This window comes from Agelaius phoeniceus, chromosome 3 (genome assembly GCF_051311805.1).
Source record: "Agelaius phoeniceus isolate bAgePho1 chromosome 3, bAgePho1.hap1, whole genome shotgun sequence".
Taxonomy (NCBI): Eukaryota; Metazoa; Chordata; class Aves; order Passeriformes; family Icteridae; genus Agelaius; species Agelaius phoeniceus.
Genome location: NC_135267.1, coordinates 14,886,307 through 14,904,550, shown reverse-complemented (window position 1 = coordinate 14,904,550; position 18,244 = coordinate 14,886,307). Strand labels below are relative to the sequence as shown.

At 38.9% G+C, this 18,244-nt stretch overlaps 1 protein-coding gene across 2 annotated transcripts in view; it reads right to left on the bottom strand.

Moving 5' to 3' along the window:
* Nucleotides 1-18,244, bottom strand: part of MDN1 (midasin AAA ATPase 1) — a 94,621-nt gene that overhangs the window by 32,879 nt on the left and 43,498 nt on the right. For both annotated transcript variants that reach the window (XM_054629679.2, XM_077174773.1), the window contains exons 40-62: nt 17,946-18,134; nt 17,029-17,118; nt 16,675-16,935; nt 16,263-16,533; nt 15,758-15,917; nt 15,341-15,457; nt 13,997-14,205; nt 13,310-13,455; nt 12,622-12,824; nt 11,274-11,494; nt 10,190-10,303; nt 8,628-8,760; nt 7,846-7,955; nt 7,056-7,189; nt 6,301-6,461; nt 5,842-5,962; nt 4,484-4,694; nt 4,111-4,342; nt 3,129-3,255; nt 2,090-2,260; nt 1,734-1,948; nt 1,256-1,637; nt 964-1,073 (exon numbers count right to left, since the gene is read on the bottom strand). In XM_054629679.2, coding sequence (XP_054485654.2) covers nt 964-1,073; nt 1,256-1,637; nt 1,734-1,948; nt 2,090-2,260; nt 3,129-3,255; nt 4,111-4,342; nt 4,484-4,694; nt 5,842-5,962; nt 6,301-6,461; nt 7,056-7,189; nt 7,846-7,955; nt 8,628-8,760; nt 10,190-10,303; nt 11,274-11,494; nt 12,622-12,824; nt 13,310-13,455; nt 13,997-14,205; nt 15,341-15,457; nt 15,758-15,917; nt 16,263-16,533; nt 16,675-16,935; nt 17,029-17,118; nt 17,946-18,134 — 4,088 coding nt within the window. The remainder of the gene's footprint in view (nt 1-963; nt 1,074-1,255; nt 1,638-1,733; nt 1,949-2,089; nt 2,261-3,128; nt 3,256-4,110; nt 4,343-4,483; nt 4,695-5,841; nt 5,963-6,300; nt 6,462-7,055; nt 7,190-7,845; nt 7,956-8,627; nt 8,761-10,189; nt 10,304-11,273; nt 11,495-12,621; nt 12,825-13,309; nt 13,456-13,996; nt 14,206-15,340; nt 15,458-15,757; nt 15,918-16,262; nt 16,534-16,674; nt 16,936-17,028; nt 17,119-17,945; nt 18,135-18,244) is intronic.

Genomic DNA, 18,244 nt, shown 5'->3' with positions numbered 1-18,244 from the left:
AACAGCAAATAAGGAAAAATAAGGGACAGCCTTTTAGCCCACAGACGTAGATTTCTTCTCTCCCTGCCACTTTAACAAACTTCAAGTACTTTTTTCTTACTACCTGACAGCTCTGTGAGCATTAAGAAAAAAAATAATCTTACCACAAGCAATTGGTAAAACTCATCCATTCAGAACCTGCTTTCAATTATTATCATCTCTTTAAAGCAGTAGTATGGAACTACCAGAGCCTCTATATGTATAATAATAAATCAAAAATTCCTACTGAAAGTGGAAAATAATGAATAATAGACAGTTTTTATCTTCATGTACACAGAACACACCTGAAGGCTACAGAAAAGAGAAAGCTCTTTGCTTAAAATTTTCTCCTCAAGTTCCTCTGATAAAAAAAAGCTACAAAAAGCCCCAAACAAAATAACAGTGACTACAGATTCTGATTATCAACAGTGTACTCTACTCTGTGTGGTAAGAAATTTAATTCATCCACTGCAACACAATAGGCAAAGGCTATTGCTAAAACACACTATGTAGATTTTCCTCCAGTAATATCAGCTGAAGAACTTTGCAAAATAGCACTGGCACATATAATGGCCTTGAGAAACTACAGTGATATATAATTCATCTCACTTCAGCTGATTGATAATACTGTCACATTTAAGGAAAGTACTGTAATTTAAATGTATGGCATTGTTTTTACTTCTGGGCATGGTTTCAACATCAATATATGACAGCCACTGCTTTAATTGTTCTATTTTCAGCAGTACAAAGTGTACAGACAACTCCTTATTGCAAGTAAGGAGCACAGCTGCTTCTTCTCTACCACCTCAACATGTAAATTGATACTTTAAAACCAGCAACTCTAGTTTCTACAGAAAGAGAGAAAAATTGTAAAGCTTCAGAGCCTGAGCACTCAAAGATGACATGTCCACTCTACAAGAGATGGGTTCAGTGCCTGGGTGTTACCTGATATGGGGATGAATATAGTTGCTGACTGTTTCATCTTCAATACTTTTTCCTGTATGCAGCTGGCATGAAAAATCATGTGTTTTCCATTCACACTCCAGCTGGTATAACTAAAAAGGAAAGAATAAACCACTCACAGCAGTTCTTATTTTAGTAACCAAGGAGGTACATCAACTTCTTGGACATTAGAAGAAGTTCTAACGGTATAGTTTAAAAATCATGACCAAGCCAAACTCCTCTGCATTGATTTTACACATAACAAAGGTAAAAGCCAACTTGGCTTCATACTCACCTCTTCTTTTGAGTACTTGAGCTTGTATTCTCTTTTAACAGCTGGATCAAACCTGGTCTGTGGAATCCACATCTGGATCTGCACCAAGCCAATGCTCACCCAGAGGCTTCCTCGCCAAGCCGTCTCCGGTAACTCCTGAAGCCCTTCCCCATAGAACTGATGCAAGCAAGTGAGCAGAAGGAACAGGAATTCTTTAGGAAGCAATTCCTGATCAGTGATGCTTTCAAGTATCTTGAGAAGGTACTCATATGCAATAGGATCCTTGAGGTAAAGCTTCTCACAGCACTCCAAAAATTCTTCTTGAAGATCCACTGGAATCAGATCTACCAGGGCAGAGAGCAGTCTGCCTAGCATTATTCCTTGCAGTCTAGCATCTGTGTGTCTGGAGAAAAAGGAATGAGAAAATATTTACACACAGTAAGCAACCTTCTGTAACATGCTTGATTTAAATAACAAATATGTAGAAAAGAGGTCATACTTAAAATCTGCTATTGAAGAGACAGCCAGGTTGGTCCACAGCACTGTGCTGACTTTGTGAAGCTGCTGTGCTCTCTCCATCCATTCTCCCAGTGTTACATGGGATGATGACAACACAGGAAGCCCACTCACATCCCACTGGCTTGTCTTGCTGCTACTAGTTAGAATTTCAAAGAAGCACTTTGAGAAAACAGCTCGGGTCAAAATGCCTGGGCCCTGAATCAAGAGATTAAGAGTTAGATCATTCAGATGCAACTTGCTCTGACTATGCTAAAACTTACATTATTGCTTTAGAAAACTTAAATTAGTCAACAAGAGCATTCAGCCTAGAATTTGATTAGATCAGAAGAGACAAACCTTCATAGAATGGTTCACATGGGATTTAGAGAATTTGTTTTCCTCTGCTGCAGGCAGTGGCCTCCAGGTCAACCAGTAATCTGGGTCCGTGGTGAAAGTACTGCTCCAAAAGGATGCTAACACAGCATTAACTAGCTGAGATGACAGAAGAGACATTTCTTCAGGGGATATCTAATGAGAAACAAAAACCTAGAGGTGAGAATAATGTACAGGGAGCAAAAGAAAATTAAGCACACACATGTACAAAGAAAGTATGATTCTGTTTTTCAGTAGGGATAGTCCAAGATACTGTCCAAGATCCTTTCAAATTCATGTAGCATTTGCTTGCATCTCCTCAATGAAGTGTAAACTTCCTGAGGTCAGCACTGTCTCCTGTCTGTGAAATATGCAGCATGTTTACAGAGCAAATTGTTAGAATACAGCCTGTAGTCCATGTCTGTGCAACCTTTTGTTACAATACACAAGGATGCAGAGGCATGAAACAGGTAAAGCCATCCAATACCCTGCTCTGAAGCATTTAAGGTGAACTTTGTGTTTTACTGTGCTTTGTGGGAACACAACCACTGTACAATAAGTACTAAGCAGAGTTATTAAATGTTCTACAGAAAATGCATCAAGTAGCTTTATCAGTCTGTTTGATTTGCAACAGAACTAAACAATTTTAGAGGCATGGGAACAGAGGAAAGCATTTTTCAGCATAGAATTACTTTGAATACATAGATACAACCAGGCTGGCACCTGCCATCCAAACAATTGCCCATTAGGTCACAGATGGATGTATGGAACAATACTACCAAACAGACTATTTTACTTGAGATTTTATTGTATTTTATGGTGTCTTAATTGCATTTTCTCAAGGCTCACAGTTATTAACCTTTCTTGTTAAAAGAAGGAACAGCTTTTGTCAGGCAGACATAGAAAAACTGCATGTCAAAAATCTTAAGTGATATTCATATTTTGAAGAACCTTTGAAAACTTCAGGAAGATTAATTAAACTAAAGACCTGATTAAATTAAATTAAAATAAAATTTGTTCTTACTTCATTAAGGTGCAACAAGTGCCACAGTCCAGAGAGCTGGTGAGAAGCAGCTGGTGTCAGCTTCAGAGAAAAAGCTATGAACTGAGCTAAATCTGAACAGATGCTTAAGTCTTGACTGCAGTTCTTCCTGTAGCAGGTAAAAAAAATACAACCTAAGCAGTGCTTAAGCAGGGCACACGAAATAAATCACTTGGATGTTGGAATACCAACCATGAGAGTTCCAACACTTGGATAGTAAAACCAATTAAGAATGGCAAGCAAAGTCACCAAAAGGTTAAAATGACTGCATTCCAAATGTTAGGGAAGAACAAGCACTCAAATAATACTCAAAACTCTTGAATTCTTCAAAGCTAACAAAATCTAAACACAAGAAAAGGGGAAAAGTGTAATCTCCTGTAGCTAGAAGCTCCATGCTGAGCAAAACACACAAAACATTTGGGGAAAAAACATTTTCTAGCTTTATAGCTTTTGTGAAAAGTCAGAACTTTGCTGAATTCAAGAGTGAACCACTGACTCTAAGAGTCTCATTACACAAAAAAATTACTTTCACTAAACTCCATAAATGATTATCTTTTTTTTAAGGAATGGCAAACCAGACTAAAAATAAATACACTTGGCCCCTTAAAACAACACCAACACTTCTTAAATTAATAATGTTATTTAAAACTATGATTCTATGTGTGTATAGTTTACACAAAAGGAAGCATGCATGCTAGCCTACTTCCTTCATCTCCAGGTCTAATTCTGTTTTTCTGTGGTAGCCCCCAGCAATACAATGAAATCACCTTCTGTTGATTCCTGATACACATACATCAGTGTGCTGCATAGATATATATGCACACATACACAGGTGTATATGAATCACAAATACATATATACAGATTTACATGCAGATATAAAGCACCAAAGTTACAGCTTCTAGCTAGGGATTTGGAATATCATGAAAGGAATACAGGAGTTCTTTCTCCAAACTTCTTCTTACCTTCTTGCACAAGCCTTGGCCAAGTAATCTGCTGTTAGTTTGTACTGCCAGAGCACCCCTATGTATTCCATGGCAGGCCACAGCTGAACTTGACTGCAGAGCTGGCTTAGCAGGGCAGGGTCTAACTGGCTGGAAATGGTGTTTTCAGGAAGCCTTTCTTCTGAATAACTGTATGTGACTCCTTGTGCTCTCAGCTGTGAATGCACAGCTTTCAAAAATGTCTGTAGCTGACCTGTTTGACAGAATAAAAGAGGCACATAAATATATGTACTATGTTTCTTGTCAGTGAACATTTAACATCCTTTCCATGAGTGTACAAAAGAATGGAGATGTCAGAAATCATCCTGCTGGGCTCTTCACTAGTGTAACCTACCCAGACTAACATCTTCTAAATGATTGGCTCTTATTATCAGGCCATCAGCTTGCAGCAATGCTTTCTTCATCTTCGCTCCTGTGGCAGCAATTTTCACACAGCACATTTTTTCCTGCCATCTAGTGTCTCCACAGGCCAATCTTAGCTCCAAGATGTTCAGTGGTTTGCTGAGAGCTTTTAACTGAGAAAAACATTCCATGCCCAGTTTATCCTAGAAACATGAGAAGGACAATTTGTTTCAGCACAATTGTTTCAGACAATTTGTTTCAACAACACCACAAACAAGATTTGTGACTGCAGACAAAACTAAGATTTCAAATTCACATGCAGACAATTAAAGTACAAGCATACATAACCAGCCTGCAACAACAGCCTAAAAATAATCTTTTAGTAGCCTGACTCAATACAGCAGGAAGACAGAAATTAAAACAGGTGGCTACAATTCCTCCTTGTCAAGTTAGGGTTTTTCCCCTTCATGAAGAAACTACATAGATCATGCAGACAAATAGTACCTCAACTGGGCAATTTACCTAAATCAAGGGCAATAAATATACAAAATAATTAAAAAATACCAGGAGCTACTGTCACTTACAAGAAATTACAGTTTGCACCTGCAATTTAAATCCATTTGGAGGCTTAGATATATTAGATACATTTGGATGCCTAAATACATTTGGATCTTTCCAAATCCTTAGTAAGCAATGAATGTTTTTCAGTCTCATAAAGTAACTATGTGCATTTTTTGATAGCTCAGTATCCTTGAGAGAGAAGGTCATAAAAACCTAGGTCTAAGCACTAGTGACCAACACAACTGCACATGACTACTTGTGTGCTCCTTTTAAACAGGGACTTGTACTCTTTAAAAAATTCACTGAAATATTTTTTAAAAAATTAATTACAACAGATTCTGAAATATATGAAGAGCAAACTCCAAAACTTTCAAATTTTAAAGGCCTTGTTTTGGGAAGTCATAAGGCAGCCCCATCCTGTGCTGTATAAAAGGAAGTGCATAGGCTGTTCTAAATACACCTATGTTCACTGAATAAGCAAGTGGCATACTGATATTCACAGGCCTCCAAAACACAGCAAGGAGTAATATTTTTATGCTTAAGTCCCCCTTTCTATGACATAAATATTTTCTTAACATAGCATAATTAATAGTAGAAATGCTATCTCTGGGTAACTGATATATTTATCAAAAGATATGTATATTAACATGTGCTGAAATTTTTTTTAATCAATCTTAAAAATAGAAAAAATTGTGCTTTTCTGTCCTGAAAAGCAAGTGCTGTAAATATATTAAAGCCTATCTGGACATTGCTGGAAATACAAATCCTTTGCAAACATAATATCGATACCTTAAATGGAAGGGGTCTTCCTAGAGACTTCTGTAGTATCTTCATATTGGCTGAATTACCAGCAGGATTGACCAAGCAGTTCTGAATCTGCTGTGAAATGGATTGAATTTCCCTGGAAATCCTTGTAGAGGAAAAAATTTAAAAAAAGGGAGGGACAGATGGGAGGAAAAAAGCCCACAGTTAACAAAAGTTTGAGAAACAAGACAAAAGGATGTATAAACATGTATAAGTATTCTTTTACTAAAGGGGTAAAATTCTAGATGATCATTTGAGCAAGCAGAAGCACAGTGGTAGGAAATACAGATTTTAAAAATAAACGATGTTATTTGCATCACTAAGGGAACATAACTTGGGACACTAATCTAAACAATGCTTAGCAGCTATAATGCTACAGAAAAGAGTAATTTATACAGCTATTTAACAGAAAAAAATCAAAAGCCACTAAACAAAGCCACTCACTTGGTCTGGTCTGACCCAATAAGCATCTGAGGAATTCTGTCAATGAGGTGTTTCATGACCCAGTGCCAGTGCAGAGCCAGGAGTGACAACCCTGGTGAATCCACGGTGACAGAGTCAGAGACGGCCCAGAGCCGGTCCCGCCACAGCGAGCAGCACAGAACCTAGAACCAGCCAAGGGGGTTACAGTTACCCCTGCCACAGGTTACACAACACTTCTTACTCCAAGCAGGAGAAAAAGCAAAACCACCATCACTTGTATAAACTTCAGAGTCCCACAACGTTTTGTATTTAGTGCTACACAACCAGGACTCAAGTACAGGCTCTCTAAAAATACCACACCAGCAAGGGAAACTACAGCAGCCAAAATCAACCAATCCCTGCAACAAGTCTACAATGTCAAGATTTCAGCAAAATGATATTCATGGTCTGAAAAGGGAAAGGGAGAAGTGAACCACCTCTGTGGCCTGCATGTCAGATGTCATTCTTATCACAGATAGAAATGGATACTCTGTTTATCATCAGTGGAGAGAAACAGGCACTCCTACAGCACACTTCATGCCATCCTAAGCAAGTATTAGAGGACACAAATACAGCAACTGAAACAAACATGATTGTTTGCCTACTGTTAGGCATATTCTGAATACAAACAGAAGCACTGCACTTTATTTCATGGCACCTGAAACTAAAAAAAAGTGTTCTGCACACAATCTCATTTCACTTAATTTCCATAAATGTACAATGGAAAATCTACTCACATTATGAGTGTCATCATCACTTAAGGCCACCTGAGTAGACTTCACCCAGTGAAGTGCAAATGCATCCCAAAGTTCAAAGAAAGCAGCAAGGTTGACCACAACTACGTGAGGAAGACAGTTGTAACTTCCTGGATCTGAGGTTTGGGGAAGAGGAAAAGAAAGGCAGAGACTGAATATTGCAGCCACATCACATGACACATGTGGGTCAACTTGGTCAACTTCTGATCACTAGAACCTCTCTAGCATTGAGAAATAAACCACAACCTGACAAGATCCAAGAAATGAAGCAATAAAAGTAGCCCTTCATTATTTACACAATGCCCGGTTACCTCTATGCAGTTTATACATATATTAAAAAACCCATAATAAGGGATTCCTTGATCAATTGCTTCTATGCAGTACACTAACTTCATCACTAAATTTTACCCTTTGTTTTAGAAGTAAAACTTCCCACTTACATAAAAACACAGCTGAAGAATTTGGTTATTCTTGCTAGCTAAAGACAGAACACTATTCCAGTTTCTCTCCACTGTTATTTCAAAGTTTGGTTAATTAAGAGAACAATCATATTCATTGATTACCTTGTAGAGGCAGGACATAAATAGATACCTTAGGTATATCTAATTTAAGGATAATGTGTTAGATACCACACTAGTCCTCATCTGACTGCTTTACATTCACATATTCCTTCTTTGCACACCATGTTTGAAGCACACATTTCATAACAATGCAAATGAACTGTATTTCAAATTGACTACAGAACCAAAAGGAACAGCAAAAATCAACCCACTTTTGTGGAAATCTAGAGACATTCTTAAGGCACTGTTTCTTGGCTTCTTGCTGGCAATCAAACTCTTCTCAAGGTAACTTCTCTTTTCTCGGTCAAGAAATAACACTGCCCTGAAGTAAAAATAAAGTTGTTATCAATCCAACTGTTTTAAACCTTGGCCTTATGACAATGGTGAACTACAACATGGCATTTGAACTGCAAAGTGACATAATACAGTCAGTGTATTATGGAAGAAGCATGAAGTGCAACACAGCTAATTGCTTGAACATGGTTTCTGTAGAAGCAAGTTTCACAAGGAGCATATTCCTGACTTCACCAGGAAGGAAAAACCAGTGAGCTGCTAAACAGATGCAACACCACATCCTGTAGGGTATGTGAGCAGCTGCTTTCTTAACACTTTAACTTCAAAATCTGTGCACTTTCTAATCTTATTAGGAAAAACAGTCAAAATCCAAAAGGAGGAGAACTATTTAAGTTTTGTCAGAGATCTCACACTGCTGCTTCTGCCTCTTTAATGCTTTATCCCACAGTTCTGATTTTTCCTTGAAGTATTGCAGCCTGTATGGAATGCTGGGAGCTCTGCTCCTATATTAAGTGATTGTGTTTAGTATGCATCTACAGAAAACAGAAGCAAAGAACTTAAACACCTGTACAAAAACCTCTGCTTGATATTTTTGACCACACATATCAAAACCTAAAATCACACTTGGCAGATCTCAAGTGTTTACCCAGCACTGGTTACAGGCATGGGCACTCTTTACAAGGGTTTTTTTGTAACCCACCGATTTGCGGCAGACTTCAAAAGCGTAAGAAGCTGGTCTGTGTGTTCCATTTCTGTATCAAAGTTCATCGAATTTCTCATGATCTCCAAAAACTGCATATTCCATCTTGGGTCCAGAGGCATCACATGTTCATCTGGAAAGGCAGACAAGACAGGACAGCAGTGAAACATCACTCAGTTCTCTTCTTGGTCCCCCTGCCCATGCAAGAACATTAAGGAAAGAAAGAAAGAAGCAGCCTAGGAGGAAGGCAGTCAAACTCTCCCACTCCAGATATCCCAACAGAAAAGCACTAAAGCTGACTGCAAGTTCTGTAAAACAGAACAGTAACAATAAATTAAACAGGGATTAGTTTAGAAACTGAAGTCTGGCTCCCAGTCCAGGCAAGACACCCAGGACTATCCATAAGAGGCCCACTGTCACTGGATGCAGCTTTCATGCACCTAACAAGCTTGGAAAAGAAGCCACAGGTCTGAGCTCCCCACAAAACACCAAGGGAAAACTACAGGCCAAGCCATGGGTTTCAGATGGGCTAACACAATTCCTGAGAAAAAAAAAGACCAAGGTGCCTAAACGATCAAGTCAGAAAGGCAGTGAATATTTGAATCACTCTTCAGAACATCACTATGAGCTGTAGGAATACATCTGAGCCACAGATACACAGCCAGGACTCATGGGCAGAGCACTCATCTCTAACTTGAATAGTAGGAATGCATTTAATTGCCATATTTGCTGTTCTAGACAGCAAGAATGCTTGTGTTTGTTGTAATTTCTTTTTTTTGTTTTGTTTTGTTTTCTTTGTTGTACTTTCTTTTATGACAAAGGCAACATATATTTAGAATTTAGCCTTTGTTTTGCTACATACATTTCCTAAGAAGGGTGTGGGAACTCAGCACATCACTCCGGATGTCCAGAGTTGCTGAGAGAACCCTTGGGGGTCTCGGAAATCCTGGAATGTTGCCAGGAGTGTCTGGTGGCTTGATTTCGATCCTTCTAAGGAAGTGACACCTGTTTGAGGACGTGAGAGTCACTTGAGAGTGAGTGGTGCAGGAAAGACACATTTACAGGGTGAAATATAGATTTTAGGGTTTTTGGTACAGGAGGGTTATGGAGACAAGATGGAGGGATCAGGGCGTGTCTCGTCCTTCTTTCTTCTTCTTGTCATCCATTTTCTGTGGTGATGTTGGCACTTGGGGATTGGTTCATGGTGAAGGTGCACTTTCTAATATGGGTGAAAGGTATTGGGAAATAAAGGTGAATATGATGTACGTAGATTTTAGTATAAAAAGACACGACCGCCCCGTGGGTGGTCAGAGTGCCCTTGACTGCCTTGCAGGTCAGACCTCTATTGGGCAGACAGAAAATTCTGTAGATAAGAAATAATAAACAATCTGAAGATCGAAAAGCTGAAGAGTCCAGACTCGTCCTTTGAAACGCGTGCCACCCAAGAACCACCCTACCCGTGTCGGGGCAGAGACAGACAGCCGACCGGACAGAAGGGCTGCAGTGTGTTCAGAGAGCAAATAAAGGAATCAATGTCTTACACCCATCTTTTCCAGGAATACCTGTCATAGTTGGCTGTAGCAACTTGATCATGTTACTGACTCCAGATGAGAGGGGACTGGCATAAAAACAACCAAGGGCTCCAGCACCTGCTTCCAGCTGAATCCTCACTGAATCTGCAGGTGAAGAGGGGAGAACACGGGCATTAAAGAGTGTTTAGTACAAATCAAGAAAAATAACTTCAACTGAGCCAGCATAAGCAGACAATCAAAATCTGTGCATCCACTTTGGTCATATTTTGTATTGGCTCCAAAAGAATGTCAGAATGTCAGAGCTGAAGACATAAATCTTATAAGGAGTTCTAGTTGAACTAGTGATACTACATGTGTGCTAGTAAAATATGGTTTGTGAAAATGAATTTATATCTTCAAATCTTCCTCTCAATACATTTTTTTTTGAGGGGGGGTGGGTGAATTTTCTTTACAATAAGGAAAACAAGAGCACACTTTTCATTATTTTTTTACATATTTTCTACTTTACAGACCTACCTGCCTGAAAAAACAGGAAAATAAAGAGGAAGCAATTAATATAGGGACAACATATCTGAGATTTCAGACTATAGAAGAAGGCTAAATGTGTGAATTATTTGGACTAATGGCTGCCTAAATGCTTCATGAGTTTAACGTGATTAATTCTGTAATTAAGTGAATAGCTCTTCTCAGCTATTTTCCTCAATTTTCAGAAAACACTGCTTCAAGAAATCTCAGTTCTGCAGTTTCTTGGCTTTCTAAGCATTTGTATTTTAACACCAGATACACAGAAGGCATTTGCCTGCTTTCACTATCACTAAAAGAAATAGTGAAAAGGCATATTTGCTTACACAGATGAAAAACCGATCCAAAAGTTACTAATTCAGAAGTGGCACAAGTTAAACACATGGCTGAATAATAAAGGATAATGTGTAGCTCAAATCTCCTTACTTCCCTAACATGCACAACCTGTTTCTGTCCCTCCCTCCATGCCTTTGAATTACTGTGGATAGTTGAGAGTCTTCATAACCCATAATTTGGAAAGGTCATTTGGATGTTTTCATTGGAGACTTAACAACTCAGCCCTTAGACAAAACAAAGTTAAATGATTACATACCAAGCACCTGTGGCAGATTTTTGGCTAAGGAGTTAAGCCATTTAACTCTTAATTTCCAGTCTTGATTGGTTGCCTTTTCTATGAACAATTTCACTGAAGCCTGGAGAACTTCCATTTCGTCCATCCAGTTTGCATCTATCTCAACAGCACTGAACTTGAGACTCTCGGGATTAGTGGACTGCAGAACTTTCTTAAGATCTTGCAGAGTCACTGGTAATGTCCTGAAACACAAACAAGTCCAGCAATCAAGGGCTTGAACTGCCAGATCTAGGAAAAAATATATTTTGCAGGTCAAGCTCTGCAACCATCTTTAGGCATCAGTGTAGCAATGCAATGATCTTTCCTCCATTATTTAGCTTTAAAACCAGTTTCCAACTTCAAATCAGTTGATAGTGTCTACTGATTATTAGGAGCTCACTGCTACCAACAATTCATGCACTACCCCCCAAGAGAATATGCACAGAATTTCACTGAGAAATTCTAACTGATTTGTGCACCAGAATGATATGCAAATTTAAAAAGACAAAGATAGGAAAAGAAGTGTCATTGAGTAAAAAATAAACAACAAAACCGAACAAAAATAGCAAACAACACAGCATATTGTTAAGAGTTTACAATTCCAACTTTTTCTCTTACTACAAGCTTCCACACTTTTTTCACTGGAAGCAACCTACAGTACCTATCTGTATACCTATAGACCAGAGGAGGTTATTAAACAAAGAAGGCAGAAACTAAGTTTTTGCACCAGTGTTGTAAAAACTAACAGCTATATTGCACAAGAAATCATTAGAAAATTCTTTCATATACCCCCTGCACAGGGGCCTCTGCTACTTTCAGACAGCTCTGTCTGAAGAAGGAAATTTTTGTTTTTACCTGAAACTACTGGACCTAAAATTACTGATGAGTAATTGATTCCATGAAAACTGGAAATCCAGAGAATCATTAGTGTACTTTAAACTACTTTAATGCTCTGCTTTTTTAAAGCTTAGAAGGAAACTGAAGGAAGAAATTTTGGGGCTCTTATTACCTACTAAACCCACAGTGTTTGCATTCACATTTTCTGCTAAACAACTCTCAAAATGAGTCAAATGCACTTACTGAAAATGAAAAAGTCAAGTCTTTTGAATGTATTTGAAAGACTTAAGAATAAAGCAGTAAATAATTGAACTTTCATTTGCAGTGGTTGTATGCAAAGTAAAGGTAACAGGAACACAGAATATGACTATCACAATCTCTGCCTGCACAGTATCATGAAGACAGGATTTTGCAATAAACAATGACATGCCATGAATAGTTCACATATATTGTTTCTCTTTTACTAGACCAAAAAAAAAAGTTTCCTGCCTACCTGCAGTTTCTGAGGTTTAGTCTATGCAGACAATACATCAGGACCTGTCCATCACTCTGGACTGTGGAAAGGAGTGAATCCTCAGCTGCAAACAGACCCGAAGGCAGGGAGTCTGGCCACAATCCCACTGCCAGCAAGGACTCACCCCAAGTGTCAGGGGAAGCCAGAGAGGAAGCATGCCTCGTAACCAATTCTAATACAAGCTACAACAAACAACCAAAAAGCAGTTTAGAGTCACATTCAGACATGTAGCATGTACTCAAGCACCAAACCTCAGGAAACTCTTTAATTACACGTATGCATTATGAAATTACTAGACACCAAATCTTCTACGAAGATGATATAATGTACACAATAAAAGTACCAAAACATTCCTACAAGAAGTGAAACAACACACTGTGCAGTTCCAAACAGGAAGTGAATGTGTCTACAGATGAGTGTGCACGGTGTTACAGGCTACAGATGCACCAGTGTGAATATCCCAAAGTCTCAGCTGAAGCTGTGACAACCTACAAGCCTCAGAGTCCAAACAGGATACTGTTTGGTTCATCACTCCAAGAGCACCATCTTCATCAGTCTCTGTCTCAGGCATTTAAGAAACAGAGGATCTCAAACACTAGCCTCATGAAGTTACATTTTTTATTTATCTAGATGATCTAAGAAAAGCTTTCAAATACAGGATTTTTACCTTTTGGTTAATCTGCAGTTGCTGTGAGCGGCCATAAACTTCCCAACAGGCTCTGTAAAAAGACTTTGCTAATCCAAAGCCTCTCTGTATTTGCTGCACAATTAATACAGCAGCCTGAAGCAAAAGTGACAAAGATGACACAGAACCTGAAAGATACACAGCAATTAGAGTGATACAAATGTTTAGCAACTGTCAGCCCTTTAATGTGACAAACACCACTTCAGGTGTCATGATACAAAACAAATATATCCTATTGACCTGAAAGCTGAATGGATTCTTCCCAAGGTTGATATGAAATTCTGACAAGACTGTAAATAACAGATAATCAGCTCAAAAAAAGACATCAGACAGCTGAGCTGAATGAAACTCAGCTGCAAAATACAACTTGTGCAAACCCTCTATTTTGCTGATTTTCACTTTGAATACATTGGCTTCCCGATAGCAAGGGATAATGTGCCAGTGTCTGATGTCTCCTTACAAAGCACAGTAGTTACCACATTTCCATGACTTGGGCCTACTTCCTGGGAATGCAAAAAACCAATCCAAAAGTACCTGATTATAGTTTTATGTGCTTACTTACATCAGCACATAACACAATAAAATAACCAGTGTTTAATAGTAAAGACTTCATCCAGATATACATAATGAGCCCACGTTGCTAAAGAATAGTGAACAGTCTTTTTTTACCTGCTATTGCTTCCTTGGTTTCTGAATGCACAGCCAGAAGTGCATCACAGACACTGTCTCCAACTAAACCCAAACCATGCAGGAGTAACTTCAAATCTAGACTGTCCAATATATTTCCATCATTCTCCCCAGGAATGTAAATTTCAATCCCACGATTCCGCATGGCTCTGGATATTTCCCCATGAACTGGATCCATAGAAAGGAAGAGTCTGTTGGGTATTAGAAAAGAATAATTCAAGTTGCAAGCAGCCTACAACAATCACCCATTTCAACTGCCTTAAACTCTTAAGATGTAACTTAGGCCCTTAAACTATCACTCTGGAACTACCAAATCCGCTTCTCCATAAAGTAAATTCCTCTTCATAAAAATGGGAACACAGTATCTAGAAATCCAGGGACAGCTACTGAATTTAAATAAGAAATCTGTATGAATAGTTATACTTTGCAATTAGACACAGATATTCTGCATGACTTCTAACTTATTATCATCTGAATTATGTCTGTTTTATCATTTGCCCACTCACAAAGAAAAGTTAGACTATGCCTCCAAGCTATAAAGATTTTTAGAAGTCTTAGCAACAGATTCAAATAAACCTGTGCTATTTAAAAACCAAAGTATCCAGCATTCAAGTAGTTATTACTATCAACAGACACTGCTTAAAAGCAAGGAGTAAAAAGTACTTCTGCGATACAATGTAGTGGAAACAGGTTTCTGAAAAGTCAGGAGTGTTTCCAATTCAGAGGAACCAGAGGGTATCAGTCCCAATATCCTTGTCATGAATTTGTAACAGGTAGGAATGATACAGAATCCTGTTACATTCTCCTTCCATCTTCCCCAGAGATTACTTCAGGTCTGAGAGAACAGGCTGTCTATTTGGGTGGTTTGTTGGGGTTTTTTTAAGTCCCGTCATTTGCAGGAAACTCAAATTTATATATGGGATGGAAAAAGCTGGGAAGAAAATTATTATGCCCATAAACCAGCTTTCATAACCAGCATATCTCAAGACTTCACCATCCTCAATGCATCCTCAATTTCATCACAGTGAAGCAGGAGTCCTAAACCAGAAATGCAGAATCAAGGCAGAGGCACACTGCTATGCATTTTCCTGTGTAATAGTTTGTGTTGCAACAGGCATATAAAGCAAAGCCTCTTAAGCTTTCTTTTATATGCTCACCACAGTGCAGTTTTCTTCCCTGCTAGAGAGTGTCACTACACTGCATGGCAAACTGAACAGCATTCAAAATATCAGTAGACTGGCTCACTGATGACATTTTAATGCTAAACCTGCTATTTGATAAAGGAGAAAAAAAAAAAAAGGAGAAACAAAAAGCAGAAAGAAGTACCTGAAGTTTGGATGAGGAGCTATTGTAGGAATCGTGCCATCTATGACACCTCTCTCACTCATGGTCAGAACACCTCCCGGTTCAAGCAAAGCATTCAAGCGGTCCAGCACAGAAGGGCTACATTCAAAACAAATTCATGTGGTCATAAAAAGGTACCAATTTGATCCCTTTCTCATCTGAAATCAAAATGGTACCAACCTTAAGCAAAACCCAAAGAGTTAATTACTCTATAAGGGAAGAGGAAAATTGTCAAGTGCTACACTGTCTGAGAAGGAAGAGACTCTTCCAGAAAATCTAACTTATTGCTCCTGTGTATTATCAAATGCAAAATATTCAGTTGTGAATCACTCAGTAAGAGGCAAAGTCAATCAGGGAGGTCAAAGGGTTCACTGAAACAAGGCCAGTAAAATCTCTTACTTGCAGAAATTAACATTGTCCATTAGGAGCCAGTCTCCAGATTGCAGGGCCTGAACCAACATCCCATCCACCCACTCAAAAGTGCCATGGCTGTTGCAGTCAGCAGCCTGGGCCTGCTGCAGCTTGAAACGCCGGAACTCTTCCACCAGGTGAGCAAACTCTGAAAGGAAATACATCTTACACTGAGACTTACATTAATGAAGTAGCTTCCAGCACCATTCAAGAAAAATAGTAGTTATTTTGTTAATAAACATATATGCTTCCTTTTTAGGGGAACATAACAGCAGAGGCTCCAGCTCTTCAGAAGCTTCCCATAGGCAAAACCCACTTGAACAGAAAAAGTTTGCAAGCACAAAGAAATATAAAACAGATTGACACTTTACTCCCTAAACAGGTACTTTTCTGCATCACTTCTCCCCCATTAGATGAAATTTGATGCCTTATTGATGCCTTATTTTAAACAATTATTAAAAAAAAAAAGAAGAAGGAAAGCCAACATACATACCTGCCTTTGTGTAAGAATTTATTTTGTTGTTTAGTCGCTGGATAAGTACAAGTATTCCCTCCAGTTTGCTCACTAATTCAGCTGTAACACTTCCACCTCCTTCCCCCAGAGATTTGGGTTTGTAATTCAGGATGAAATTGCTCCAAGCACGCAGCACGAGTTCAGCATCATCTGCACAAAGCTCTGCCAGGAGCAGACTGTCCCGTACAAGTGTGCTCACAGCACTCTCCACCTTTTCCAAGAGGCGCTGCCATGGCCTGTTGATATCGACCTGCAAACAGGCCAGTAGGGAGTTAGCTCATGCAGAACACCCTGCTGCCAGGGCTCCATTTACAAACACCAAGCTCACAGCAGACTGGCCACTATCAGGTAGGAAGGAGAAATTCTGCCATATTACCAAACCAGTGTTTACCTGCTCAAATCCACCCAGGAGCTCAGTCGTATCCATTGCGCTGTTCATCGCCATGATCTTCAGCCGATGGCCGGTGAGATGGGCCAACAGCTCCACCAGACTGGTTTTGCCAACAGCTGCTGGGCCCACCAGGATCACCATCCAGCTCATGTGCACACACTTTATTATAGACTCCAGGGACTGCAGTGAATGATGCAGAAGTGAGAGAGTTCTGCCAGAATGAGGAATATAGTTGCCACGAGAAAGAACTGAATAACCGATCTGAAAGAGATGACAGACAGAGGCAAATGGAGCTTGGCTGTGCAAGTTGCTTCCTTCCCTATCCCATCACAAAATCCCTTGTCAACAGTTTACCTGAACATTATATGGATTGATGTGGAACTCCCTGGTTCCTGTATACACACTGGCCTCCTGGCCAAAAATGTCTCTGTATACAGAAATAACCTAGAACAGTTAAAACAGCAGAAAGAGACTTATGAGTTCAAGTTATCCACTGTTCCAAAGATTCACTTCTAAAGGTTTACATCTGAAGTATCTCTTCCTCTCAGCTCCACAGTTGTATGAGAGTAACTTAACATTTTAAATTACAAGCTCATTGAACTCAAAGTGCAGCAAGCAATGTGAGTGTTAGCTGCCCACAGCAACCCTTTCATTAATCATTGTTTCCTGAGACATGAACTACTGTAAGCAATGTTTCTCTTTACAAAGTAGTGGGATAGAACTTACTTCATAATAAGTTCTTTCTTTGGTAACACAGAAAAATATAACAATGTTACAGGCAGGGGACAGTAAAGCCATGAGGAAATAGCCAGTCACATACAGCCAGTAACTTCAGTTTCACAAGCTGACTTTCCAGTTTAATACTACTTAAATGGTGTGAAATTAAACAAAAAGCACAGGATTTCTAAGCAAGAGAGGGATAAGTAGGTAGCAAACATTATTTAATACAGAATCACACAAGAGTACGATCTGTTTTAATTTAAGTCCTTTGTTATTCTGCTTGCCTTTATTTACATCAGCTGTCTGCTTTTATACTAATTAAATTGATATTTCAAATGGCAAGGGGAGAGGGTATCTATACCCTCTTGCCATTTGAAATATCAATTTAATTAGAGCAAACCTCAAAACTCCAAACAAACATATTTTTAATTTTTAAGAGAGAAGTGTCTATGAATGAATTGCAAGGAATCTTCAAAGTGGAGATCTAAACTTGGATTTCTATAAATATATCCTGACCATCTGAAGAGAAAGGAAGGAGAACAATGGCTCACCTTTTCTTTGTCTTCTCTGGTTCTCATTCTTTCTCCATATACCAAAAACACATGCTGGCCTGGATCGTAACATCCTGGTGACTGGTCAACAAGCATAAGCTGGCACCAGCGGAAAAGATCACGTAGGTTGAACTCCCAGGGTCCTCCTTTCTGTCCCCACTTTTTTTCAGCCATTACTTCTTTTTCAATCTGAAAGAAAAAATGATAGTAATTAAAAAAATAATCATTTATTCCATCCATAAGCTGTTCTTCAATTTTTTTTTTTAATGTTGACTGAACTTCTGCCTTTGGCACTGCTT